This window comes from Alternaria arborescens (assembly GCF_004154835.1).
Source record: "Alternaria arborescens strain FERA 675 chromosome Unknown contig_22, whole genome shotgun sequence".
NCBI classification, from domain to species: domain Eukaryota; kingdom Fungi; phylum Ascomycota; class Dothideomycetes; order Pleosporales; family Pleosporaceae; genus Alternaria; species Alternaria arborescens.
In genome coordinates this window covers 87,319-99,442 of record NW_021167877.1, presented here as the reverse complement: position 1 = coordinate 99,442, position 12,124 = coordinate 87,319, and the positions used below count along the sequence as shown (strand labels likewise).

Here is a 12,124-nt window from a genome sequence, read left to right as displayed (position 1 = left end):
TCTCATTGAGGGCTGGTCGACGGCGTGTGGCGTGAAGGAATCGAGGAACGCGCTAGGAACACGGTGCACGTGTCGATAAGATAAGCCAAAGTACTGCTCATAGCCGAGCGGCACCCGTCACAACAACGGTACCTAGCAAACAGCACGGATGAATTGTGCTTACAAGCCCGCGCACCCTAAACCAAGCACTGGGCTAAAAAACATCATCATACGAAAAGCGTAATGCTTCCGCTGCAAGTTGTGCCGGCGGAATCCCCATGGAAATAGCTTCGTTCGCCAAGTACTAATTTCTCGTATTCTTCCCCGCAATGCGGAGGTACCTCAACTCGGACAGCTTTTATCCGACAACCCGGCGCGAAGTGACGATGATCATCGGATTTTGATTTGCATTGAGCAAGCCTGCCGACGGACGTTGAGGCTCTTCCCAGTTAGCTGTTCGTGATGAGTATACCGCACCGAGGACTATAAAGGTCCGAATGTACCTAATGTCTATCCTGCATCCCGCGAAGTGTCACTTCATCCTCTCATCATGCTGGGACCACGCGTTTTGCTTAGCACAGCACTTGCTGCTGCTGTCGTTTCGGCTGGATATTTGCCTGGCATCTCCAGCAACACTGCTTTCCAATACAATGCGCGCCGACAGGCCACTAACAGCACGTCTCCATCTTTCAATGGCCCGTACAGTACCCGAGGCCGAGACATTGTTGATAGCAATGGTGAGAAGACAACTTGGGCGGGCGTCAACTGGCCTATGAGCGGTACGTTACAAGCATCAACTGAACAGTAGGTGAACATTGATTGACGTCCTCTATAGGCGAGACTATGATTCCTGAAGGGCTTGAATGGGCGTCAGCGGAAGAGATTCTAGATGATATCGCGGGTGTCGGCTTCAACTATATCCGCATGGGATATGCTATCGAGATGATCGACCAGGTTTACGACAGGGACGGTGTTGATGTCCCGCTCGAAGTTGGCCTCATTAATGCCCTTGGGTACGTCAACGGTACCAAAGTCACGAACGAGATCATCGCGAAGAACCCTGGCTGGACTGCTCAGACCACACGTTTCGAGATTTGGAGCGATATTGCGCGTATTGCTGCTACGAAGGGCATCTTCATTAGCCCAGATGTGCACACAGGAAAGGCGCAGTGGTGCTGCTCGCACATCGACGGTACTGCTTGGTTCGACGACCTCCAGTTCAACGCAACACATTGGCGCCGCGGTCTTTCTTACGTTGCCAATTGGGCGAAGGACCACCCAAATGTAGTCAGCATGTCTCTCCGCAACGAGTTGCGCGAATCCTGGAACGTCACGGACCTTTACTACAACTGGGATACGCTTGTAGGCAACATGACCGCTGGAGCTGACGCAATCCACGAGGCCAACCCCGATATTCTTATCCTGTGGGGTGGCATGCAATACGGACAAGATCTATCAGCCTTGACTAGCGGCAAGAACATTCTCACCGCCCCTTGCTACAAGTGCACAGCGATCAGAGATGCGGCAAGGAGGGAGCCAGTGTATTTCAACCTCGATGACCATCCATGGGCCGACAAGCTCGTTTGGGAACTTCATCTTTACAGCATGAGCGAGGATATCGACACTGGCACCTGCGACATCGTCAAGGCAAACTTTTATCGCAACGGTTTCAATGCCCTGGGTATCGACGCACCAGCCGCCTGCAATATCACGGGTGACTGCCCGAAGGCTGTCCGCGAGACACCCGTCATCCTGAGCGAGTTTGGCAGTGCTCAGGACGAAACCCTCTTCAACAACACTCTGCAGAACTGTCTGAAGGAATACACCATCGACAACGATGTTAGCTGGATGATGTGGTCTATTGCCGGTTCATACAGAATCAGATCAGGAGTGCAAGGATTTCCTGATACCTGGGGTATGACAAACTACAACTGGACAGGATGGAACTACGAGCGTGGTATCGAGGAGTTCTGGAAGCCATGGGTCCAGGCGATGAACACAACGAAGATACAATAATCATATGTAGCGATATTAATGTCTACTTTCAATACTCGTATAATGAGTCTCACGCTTAACAAACGCAGTTGGTATATCATTCGGGTTTTGGGATGAACAAACGGCTTTCACATTCGATTGTATCGATTCGAGCTCCCTTAGCGCCCCTCACTTTGCATCCTTTTCTCATTAGCCCTTCCATGGTCTTTTTGACGCAAACTTCTGCTTCCGATAAGGTGAAATCCCGCTGAGGCTTCCAGTTGCAACGGTTCAAGATACGTTGTAGCCCATGGCTCTCATGATCGCCTTGCCCTCTTCCACGTCGTCTAATTCCCAGATCCTCAGCCCATACGACTCTAGGAAAGCTTTGAAGCTATGGAACCCCAAGTCTTTGGCAGCTTTGTAGGTGGTGGTAATATTGGACTTGTCGGCGTCAGAAGACATGCTGCTAGTGCTGCAGACCGTGTTCGGTTTTCGCGAGAAGGGCTCTGGAAGAGCGAAGCTTAGTAGAGAACTTCGGTTGTTCGAGCTTTGAGGAAAGGGAGTAGCGATACGTGGAAGACGCGGAGAAGAGGAGGAAGAGGTGGGACGTGGGTTCGGTGAAATATATAGCGGGGCACGGCGGAGGCTGGGATACTCACGAGACGTAGCATGTGACTACGAGTATTACTATGAACCTTGATATACTTGGCATCACAGTGTCAAAGGAGCATAATCTCAGAAGCTGCTGCTACCTGTTGCTACAAAAGTATACCGAAGCCTAGTATGCCCAAGACAGCACCCGTCCACCACTCAAGCTTGCTTGTTTTATCGGCACCAGCTCCCTTGCTAGAGGTGGTCGCCAGCCTGGCACTTTGCTCACCCGGGCGTGCAGAGTCGGTGATACTTGCTTCGAAGCCAGATTTAGGCATGGTCATGGTAGTAAGTGCAACACGCACGGTGGCAGTGACAGCAGTACCGCTCGAACTAACCGTCACCAAAGTGTTGCCTGTGGCGTCTGTTGTCATTTCTAGTATTGTAGGAGCGAGGTTGCCCCCAAGGTAGATAGAAAGACCAGGCGTAAGCGTTACTGTCCATGCTCCTCCTATCACGAGGTAGCCAGTACCTACTGTCGGTGTTACCTGCGGAAACGACGCTTCATCCGTATCCCTCGGCATGCCAGAATTAGGAGTGGTCGCTGGTTGCGCTGCAGCACTGCCTCCTCCATTGTCACTACTTGGAGGCGTGATCGTTTGGCCGAGGCTATTGGTGGTTGGAGATGCGGGCTGGACGTTCGATGGGGTGCCACCAAGCTGGGAGACAATGCTCAGTAGGAGACTGTTCTGCCCTGTCTGTTGCGATGTCGTTCCTGAAACACTGGGGGCGTCTCCTCCCGCTATGTTATCCCCAGATGGCCCAGGCTTGTTCGAAGGACGGACTGTGTTCGCTACCGTGACCGAAGACTGTTGTCCATTGTTGTCCCCGCTCGCTTGAGTAGCATCGCCCAGTGTGAATCCGGCCTCCACCAAGTTCGTCTCAATGTTGATAATTGTCGGTCGAATTGCGGTGACGGTCGTCTCAGTCGCAATCAACGTCACAAGACGATCGGTAGCTGGACCAGTTTCCCCCCAACCTGTCGCAGTCGGAACCCCAGGCCTGAGTTGACGGCTAGTCTCGCCACAAGTGGTGTCATCTATAACACAACATTGTTCGGTCCCCGCAGAATTACATGGATCCCCCTCTGCAAGTCCGTCTCCCCTGTCTATGGACACACTCTCCGTAGCAGCAGCGTCAAACGTTCCTGTTGTCTCTGTCGGGATAGATACGGTCGCCCATTCGACAGGGGCAGTCTCGGTGACATTCGGTAGTAAGGAGACCTCTGCTTCATATTAGCCTGTATGCTCTCTAGTTGGCTCGGCATCGGCTGCATACGAGGGATAGCCGCTGCGGCATTCGCTAGGAAGAAGAGCGTCAGGAGCTCTGGTGGAAGGAACATGTCGACGTGCTACAGCTGTCAATCTGGCATGCAGGAGAGAACATGGAGAGCACGCAGCGCGCTCAAACGCTGAGGCCCCTTCCGTGCCGCCATGTCTCCAAGTGAGTAAGTTCGCAAGCTGTGCAGCCAGGGAAGCCTCATCGTGGTTAGCGGATAGAGGCCATGGCACGCCTAGGTGCGCAATCACATGCCAAGCGCTGCCGGGCGTTGTCACAATCTCCGAACTCTCATGCATCAACTACACCTTCACAATTCAAGACAGCATGGTTTTCACTGCGCATACCCATACTCTCTACAATCTTCCCACACTCATGCTAGCACTAAGAACAACACCTGCTCCATGTGCCTGCCACTTCAAATGCCATGCGTCTTCTATCGCGGAGCTGGGATCGCGTTATGATTAACCGACACCTGAATTCTTCCGTCCCCAAGGTTCGATGCATTATGTTCCATGTGCGACTCTACTGCCAATAAGGAGAAATGGCCTCGACAGTATCTTACCTTCTCGGCTAGCGCTACGAGATGTACAGGGTGTCATCAACCGTTCTTCATGCATGCACGTGTTGGAGAATACATTTAGAACAAAGCTAACACAGCGCACCCCGCCCACAAAACTGCAGACGATATGCGCGTATACATGTTCGTCCAGAGCCAGTCAAAAGACCCTGTCTGCCAGCCGTGTAAGCGTCGCCGTGGTATAGAGCCTGCTTGCGTCTTGGCTGTGGCTTTTACAGGCGAGGATGTGCCGCTTTGCTGCATCGTAGCCCTACGCACTGACATGCAGAACTTTGATACCAGCAATCCAGGTTTCCTTCGACACCAACAAGCATGGAAAAATAAAACCCATTCCATACACGAAGATCACATCTAAGCGTGAAAATCAACACATCCAAACGCGGAAACCTTCGCCAACCACCCTCTTGTAGTTCTTGGTATTGAACCAACAAGGTGGGGAGGCTTTCATGTCATCCATCCGTCACACTAGACTCTGTGGCGACTACAGAGGCACAGTCAGCGCGAATATGGATCGAATGGTTATCCGGCATGCCTTTGGTCATTCAGCAGATGTTACCTAATACGCTCTGGATGCAAACGCCTACAAATAATATATTCTCAGGCGAATTACTGGCAGGTCATTCTTAGTTCCTTACGAGCGCTTCATCCAATTGCTTCGTAAAAGCTGTATCTTTTCCAGCTTTCCCACCTCATCGGTAGGGCTGAGTTTCCATGTACTCGCAGTTCCCCGATCCCAGGCTGAGTATTCAAACCATTGCAAGCATCGTCTTGCATAAAACGGTCACGTTTGTATGTCCTAGATACACCGCGTTTCGTCACATCAGCAAGTTTGCAGGACTTGGATATGCGACACAAACTAGACAACAAACAGCGTCACGGGGCTGTTGCCTTACGCAAGCGGAGCATGTCTGGCAGTTCAACTCGCACAGTGAGGCTGATCTCTCGAAGCACCCGTGGAACGTCAGGTTTGTAGCAGACTCTGCGAGAGAACATACGAGCTATTTGGACAAGGAGTAAGAGGGCGAGTAAAGATCAGTGACGAAAGCAGTATGTGAGAGCCGGAACGAAACTCGACAGGTAATGTGACTAGTGCATCAAGGTCTCAATGACATTTTCTAGGCAGTAATTTCGATTATGGAACTCAGACGCGAAAAACTTACCATGCCCTTGGTCAGGCACGAGTCAATGGCCTAGTTGATCCTAACTGCAGGCCTCCTGGGCTTGACACTGTGATAGTCGGATGACCGTAAGGCGCGAGTACGCAATTCGATGGATAATCCAAACAGAGTCTTGTGGGTTGTAGACATTGTGGCTTGAGAATGCTCACCGCGGTATGTCAAGAATCTGGTCATGCCTGTCAGTGCGCCTCTATCAACAGCAACAGTCACACTTCTTGACCAGCCTCCACAATGAAAAATCTTGGAAAGACGCCTCTGATTCTAGCTATGATTCATCCAGAGCGCATGACCCTCGCAGCGTCGTAAGCTCCAACCGGCGAAGCATCCATGAGCACTGGCAACAGAAGATCAGCGAACACATCGGAAGGAAATGGCGTATTTCCCTAGGCATCCATCTCAACGACGGCAGGTACCCGTCATATTATCGCATGTTGATTACACACAGTTCATGGTTCACCGTCGTGTTCCCGGCCCCCACACCTCCACATTGTCACAGCCGCGCAGTGGCGACCGCAACTTCAGCTGTCATGACCCCTCCATGATACACACCACGGGGGCTGTCAGAACCATGTATCTACTAAAGAGGAGTTTTAAGCCTCAATGTTCTGGCGGTCAAGAACTTATCGGTAAAGTATCGTTCATGCGGAACACGCCGACAGTGGGCGCAGCCAATCATATCAGGGAGCGATCTGCACCAGCCACTTCTTGAGCCGCAGGAGGAGGCGCAGCACGTTGGGTGTTCATGGGGTGCATTGAGGCCGTGCTTACCAGACATGATGTCGTTCGGAATTTTCTAGGCAGTTGAGACATCAGGTCGTATGGTATTTAGAGGGTTCTTGAGGACCGTGGTTTTGTTTGCCCAATTCGCAATCTACAGAATATAAGTACTTTCGATCCAACAATACTGCAAGACGACCACCTTCGACAGTTCTTCAACTATCATCTAAGACCATCAGCCTCATAAGGCAACCAACAATGTCTTACCTGCACCTAACCCGTACTCGCACCCGCGAGCGGACTCCGGATCACGACAACTACTACACCCGTCCCCTCGCACGTCGCGACTCCAACAAACGCCGTCACAGCATCACGCTCTCTGATCTCGACGACGCTGATGACTATCCATACTCTACCAACCAGAAGCCAGCCAAGCTATCTCGCGCCTTGACAGTCCGCGACCAACCTTCGCAACTCGAGCGCTACAATATCGTCAGGGACAACCGGCACAACCATAAAGATGCTGGTGACGACGATAGACTTCGCAGCTACGAATCAAGGCGTAATTACAGATACTCTGACCGCCCCGCTTCTTCAGAGCCTGAAGACCGCGACTTCCACTTGAGTATCAACGCCAAATTTGGCCGGCCGCACTCTTCTCACCACCATCATCACTCTTCCTCTCTGCTTTCACCCACGTACGACCCTTTTCACCGCACCGATAAGTGGTGGGTAGACGAGCGATGGGAGTCTCGTGAGCGCTCTACTTCACGGGAGCGGAGCCGAACGCGCCGAGATAGTTTCTGGGGCGATTCGTATGAGGAGAAGGAGAGGGAGACCGAAGAGGAAAGGTGGAGGACTTACCACAGAACTGCTGGAAGGGAGGTTGAAAGGGAGAGTATCAGGCCGTTAAGTGGCTGGAGGAGGAAGAGGATCGTGATGGGTGATGACTAGGAAAGGTCTGACTAAGAATCGATAGGCATCGTGGGACTTGGATTAGATAGCATGATACTGTGTTTCCTTAGACGTCGATGCTCGTTGGTTGTATGGGTATGGGTCAGGCGTCGCGATAGATTGTCTTTCGTCTTTCATTCGTGCGTTCCGTATGTAGTTTCGAGTGCTTATATATATACCCTCAATAGTATCTGGTTAGCAAGGGAAAGTTTTTGGTATGCCCGTCGAACAAATTGCTGCCCTGGACAGATCTCAAAGACACTAACTATGTTTCAAGTAGCGGTTGTCAAACAGCACGTTCTTGGCTATCTACCAATCGTACTATCAGTAGACCACATATCACGAAAGATCTTTAAAAAGAAGCAGTATGAAGTATTCATGTTGTCATTTGTACCTGAACGAGACAATGCCATGATACGAAAGCAAGTGATTCCAACCCCAATCCATGATCATCTCCATTGGAGAGTATTGATGAATCCAGTAACGCCAAAAATGCCCAACTGTATCGTACAGTATCGTCCATCCGTGATATGCGAGACCAATTCTAACCGTGTGCACCACCGAGAAAAAGACGAGAAGCAAGCAAGATCCAAAGTATGCAGAGATGCCACTAGCCCGCCCCCTCACCTGGCTATGTTGGGTTTCCACGAAGGCCAACCCTTGCGGGGAGGCAGCACTCAGTAGAAACCTTCAAGCCGCGGTGGAGGGCGAACAGGCATGGCAACAGCACGACTAAGACCTTGCAAAGAAGACACAAAATACCTTATCCAATCTGCGCCACCCAATGCACATATGATATCCCAAACTCCGTAAACAAAAAAAGCCCATGTAAGACTGACAAGGATCAACGGGTCCACTAGAAGAGACGCAACTTCTTGGGCGCGCCAAGGGAGCCGAAGAAAGACGACTCTGCGGGGCGCTTCTTAACAGTAGTGGCAGCCTGAGGAGCAGGCTTGACAGCCGAAAAGATCGGTTTTGAGGGCGTAGCTCCAAGGAAGATGGACTTGGACGGAGTCTTGATGGCTGACCTGCTAAACAGGAAAGACGATTTCTTGATAGGAGCAGTCCGAGGTGCGAGAGGGCTCTTGTCGTTGTCGAAGAACATGCCAACCTCGCAATTTTCTTTATCGTCGTTGAAGGAGCGATCGAACTCGGAGCTTGTTGGTGTGCTGGGCATCTTGCATTGAGACGAAGGTGGAAGCGCGTACTTGGAAGGAGTCTTGAACGGCGTGAAGGGCTTCGCGGTGGTTGTGGGGAGAGGAGTTGCTGGCTTCGCAACCGATAGATCAACCAGATAATGCTCTTCGTCCATACGCTTCTTGTTTGATTCGCTGTCCAACACCCACCCAACATTGACACACTTAATCGCCCCCTTGCTCTCAAGGCACTTCTCCAGTGTGGATATGCTTCCGTCCTTGAAGAGAACGTGGCTCACCGACGCGTGCGATATGTCTTGGACTACCTTCGCGCCAAGATCTTCGAGCAGACCACGGAAGAGGAAATTTTGCTCCCTGCCGTTGCTTGTGACGTCGACGTAGAAAACCATGCCCTGAAGAATGCCGTCATACAGGAATAGATCGCTCTCATCCGCTTGAACGTCGGTCCAAGCAACAGTCTTCTTCGGGGTCTTAGCGTCCTTGACCTTCTGAGGTGATCGCAGGGCGGACTTCTTGGGTGATGCTGGCTCGGGTACTGCGAAAGTAGGAGCGAGTTTGAGTGGCGCCAGTTGCATGATTGGCCTGGTTACAAACGGGGAAGGTTCAATTGCAGTATGCGCAACCGCAATCTCACCGACTTCACTAGCCTCAGTGACCTCGCTGATGTCGGCAATCTCGCTAGGCTCCTCAAGCTCGAATGAGTCATTCTTGAGAGTTGGATATCTCACAGGCGATGGTGTCTGCTTCTTGACTGACCTGGTGATCTCTTCCTGGAGAGCAGCCTCGAGTGCCAAGCTTGGTGTGGTGGGATAGTCGGGCAACTCAGCAAGAGCGCGGCGAGGAGTCATTGGTGCCTTGATGTGAGCAGGAGTCTTGGGATAATCAGGGAGCTCGGCCAATGCTGCTTTAGAAGTTACAGGAGCAGAGATGTGAGCTGGGGTCTTTGGATAACCCGGAAGCTCAGCTAACGCCGCTTTAGAAGTTACAGGGGCAGAGATATGAGCTGGGGTCTTGGGGTAATCCGGGAGCTCGGCCAATGCCGCTTTAGAAGTTACAGGAGCGGAGATGTGAGTTGGTGTGGTAGGGTATGCGGCTGGAAGCTCCTCAAGTGCTTCCTGGTCAGTCATACCGCAGACGACCTCGGCAGAGGGAGTGCCAGAAATGTCGGCAGTCGAGTCACCTACTATTATAGCGGCCGAGCTAGAGGTATCAGGCTGGACAGTCACAGGAGACTTTGCAGCGGGTGTGGAGACGTCAACTGTAGCGTCGAGGTCCTCGCGGATTTCCTCTTCGATGTGAGGGTACTCAACGTGCTGAGGATCTCCTGATACCACTGTCGTGACATGCTCCTCGGCCTCAGAAACCGTTGAGACTTGGCAGGCCTCACTCTGCTCTACCGGCTCATTATCCTCAACATCCTCCATGGCGACGTCGTTGTACTCATGCTCAACGACATCGACATCATCTTCCTGGGCGGCTGCTACAACGGGTGCAGTGATGTGCGCAGGCGTCGTGGGGTAACCTGCAAGTTCTGCAAGACCCTGCTCGTTCGACAGAGGCGCAATGATATGGGATGGTGTAGTCGGGTAGCCCGGTAGTTCAGCGACGGCTTCCCTAGAAGTCATTGGGGCAGAGATGTGTGTGGGTGTTGCAGGGTAGCCAGGAAACTCTACGAATGGCTGCTCGACAACCTCGACGACTGACTCTTCAATCACTTCTGGCTCGTCAGCCACCGCGATGACCGGTTGTTCAATTGCCTTGGCAACTGGCTCTTCTGCCTCTTCAATGACTGCCTCTTCAACAGCCTCGACAATTGGCTGTTCGACTATCTCAGCGACTGGCTCTTCAGCTGTTTCGACGACAGCCTCGGGCTCAGTTTTCGTCTTGGGAACAGCAGCGGTCTTCTTTGTAGGCTTGCGGGCCGGTGCCTTGAGAGGCGAGTCTTGTGAAACTGCCGGGGCATTGCGGCCACGTGTGGCTCTGGGTGCGATGACGGGGGCTGGAGCGGATGCCGAGGCTTTGGGTACTGGTGGCTTGCGGGTTCGCGTTGCTGGCTTAGCCGGCTCACTGACGGCGGTTTTCTCGGTGGCAGCAGGCTCGCTCTTCTTGGTGGTGGGCGCCTTCTTTACGGGTACAGGTGCTTTGCGTACCCTGGATGTTGCTTTAGGTGCCTCTTCGACAGCAGGCTCTTCGGCAACAACAGGCTTCTGAAGTTTGGGTGCAGGTGCCTGCTTTACTGCCGCGATCTTGCGTGTACGAGTGGCTGCTGGCTTGGGCGCCTCTTCGGTAGTTTCGGGCTCCTCTGCAGCGGCAGGTTCCTCAGCCTTGCGACCACGCGTCGCTCTTGTTGCTGGAGCAGGTGCAGGCACAGCTTTCGTCTGGACCTTGACTGTGCGCGCTGTCTTTGTTGCGACCGTCTTCTTAGCCATGGGCGGCTCGGCATCTTCAGGCTCAGCCTTCGCCTTGCGCTTCACGGCGGTTGTCTTTGTGGGTTTGATCGGGGAAGGCGCGAGTTCGTCGATCTCATCGACTGCCTTCTTCCTGCCGCCGCGTTTGGGAGGGGCGTTGAGTGTGTTTGAGGGCGCAGAGGCGGCCTCTGGGGCTTTCTTCGCACCGCGACGTGTAGCGACCATGATTTTTGTCGAGGTTCGCTGTCTTCGTGGTGTGTCGTTGTCGATCTGGTGTGAGACAGGTTCAGTCGAGGTTGTGAACGTGCTTGCCGTGTTGTGTTGTCAAAGCGCGAACACACACTAACCACATCTGCACATGCGTTGTCCCGACAACAATCGCTTAGCGACCAATAGCCTTTTCACAGCGGCAGGGCAATCTAGGGACGATCTTAGATAACGCTCGATTGTGGAGGATAACCACGGTTAATCTAAATGCAATCTATGTACTCGTCTTCTCTCGTTGATCGTTTCACGCGGCTATGCGTATGACTTCCATGCCAACTCCACATATCAGCACTCTCGCGTCTGTAACATCATCTCCTTTATCGAGCACCGCCATGCTGGACACATCTGCAACATTCGTCTTGACCTTCCCCAGCCTCTGGATCACCAATGCATCTCCTAGCTCTGCTGAAATCTCATGTCCGACTTCACCATCATTTTTCCGAAGGACAATCTCCCACAGTCGGACCCATTCATCATTTCCTGATGTGACAAGGAGGATGCGTGATTTGTGCTTAAAGAGGCTGCATGATGTCACTGCAGAGCCATGTGCACGGCTGGCGAGTATTGGTGGCGAAACATAAGAGGTCGCAGGTGAAGTCGGCGAGTGTGAGGATGTAGATCGTGCGAGTATACACGCCAGGCTGCCATCATCTCCACCAGACACGATGAGCCAAGTATCTGCATCGACAGAATGGCATGTCATGGCCTTCGAAGAGTTCTGGTGTATCCTTGCCGGATGATGCCATGCCAGCTGAAGGGTCGGACCGGAAGAATCGCCTGACAATCGTTCTGTCTCGGTTGCCAGCGGCCATATCACAGCATGACCATCTGTACCAGCTGTCAAGACCTTCGTTATAGATAGGAACATACATTGCGTCAGGCAGGATGTGAAGTACAGGCCTTTCGCAAGAGGCTGCCACTTCACAGTAACAGTAGGGTCAAAACGGTAAACCTTATGTGTGTCAGTGCTTTGTCATA

General features: G+C 52.4%; 5 protein-coding genes across 5 annotated transcripts; 2 read left to right on the top strand and 3 right to left on the bottom strand.

Moving 5' to 3' along the window:
• Positions 1–529: 529 nt before the first annotated feature.
• On the top strand, positions 530–1,995 carry AA0111_g8586 (hypothetical protein; the record flags this gene model as incomplete). The annotated part of the gene is made up of 2 exons (XM_028655049.1): positions 530–758; positions 815–1,995. 2 exons carry the CDS (start codon positions 530–532, stop codon positions 1,993–1,995), a joined length of 1,410 nt encoding a protein of 469 aa, XP_028503775.1.
• Positions 1,996–2,244: 249 nt separating this feature from the next.
• AA0111_g8585 (hypothetical protein) lies at positions 2,245–2,418 on the bottom strand (the record flags this gene model as incomplete). The annotated part of the gene is made up of 1 exon (XM_028655048.1): positions 2,245–2,418. The coding sequence occupies one exon, from the start codon at positions 2,416–2,418 to the stop codon at positions 2,245–2,247; it is 174 nt and encodes a 57-aa protein (XP_028503858.1).
• Positions 2,419–2,714: 296 nt separating this feature from the next.
• On the bottom strand, positions 2,715–3,949 carry AA0111_g8584 (hypothetical protein; the record flags this gene model as incomplete). The annotated part of the gene is made up of 2 exons (XM_028655047.1): positions 2,715–3,832; positions 3,886–3,949. The coding sequence occupies 2 exons, from the start codon at positions 3,947–3,949 to the stop codon at positions 2,715–2,717; spliced, it is 1,182 nt and encodes a 393-aa protein (XP_028503859.1).
• A 2,669-nt stretch (positions 3,950–6,618) lies between these two features.
• On the top strand, positions 6,619–7,314 carry AA0111_g8583 (hypothetical protein; the record flags this gene model as incomplete). Its single annotated transcript, XM_028655046.1, has 1 exon — positions 6,619–7,314. The coding sequence occupies one exon, from the start codon at positions 6,619–6,621 to the stop codon at positions 7,312–7,314; it is 696 nt and encodes a 231-aa protein (XP_028503860.1).
• An 856-nt stretch (positions 7,315–8,170) lies between these two features.
• Positions 8,171–11,104, bottom strand: AA0111_g8582 (hypothetical protein; the record flags this gene model as incomplete). The annotated part of the gene is made up of 1 exon (XM_028655045.1): positions 8,171–11,104. One exon carries the CDS (start codon positions 11,102–11,104, stop codon positions 8,171–8,173), a length of 2,934 nt encoding a protein of 977 aa, XP_028503861.1.
• Positions 11,105–12,124: the final 1,020 nt, after the last annotated feature.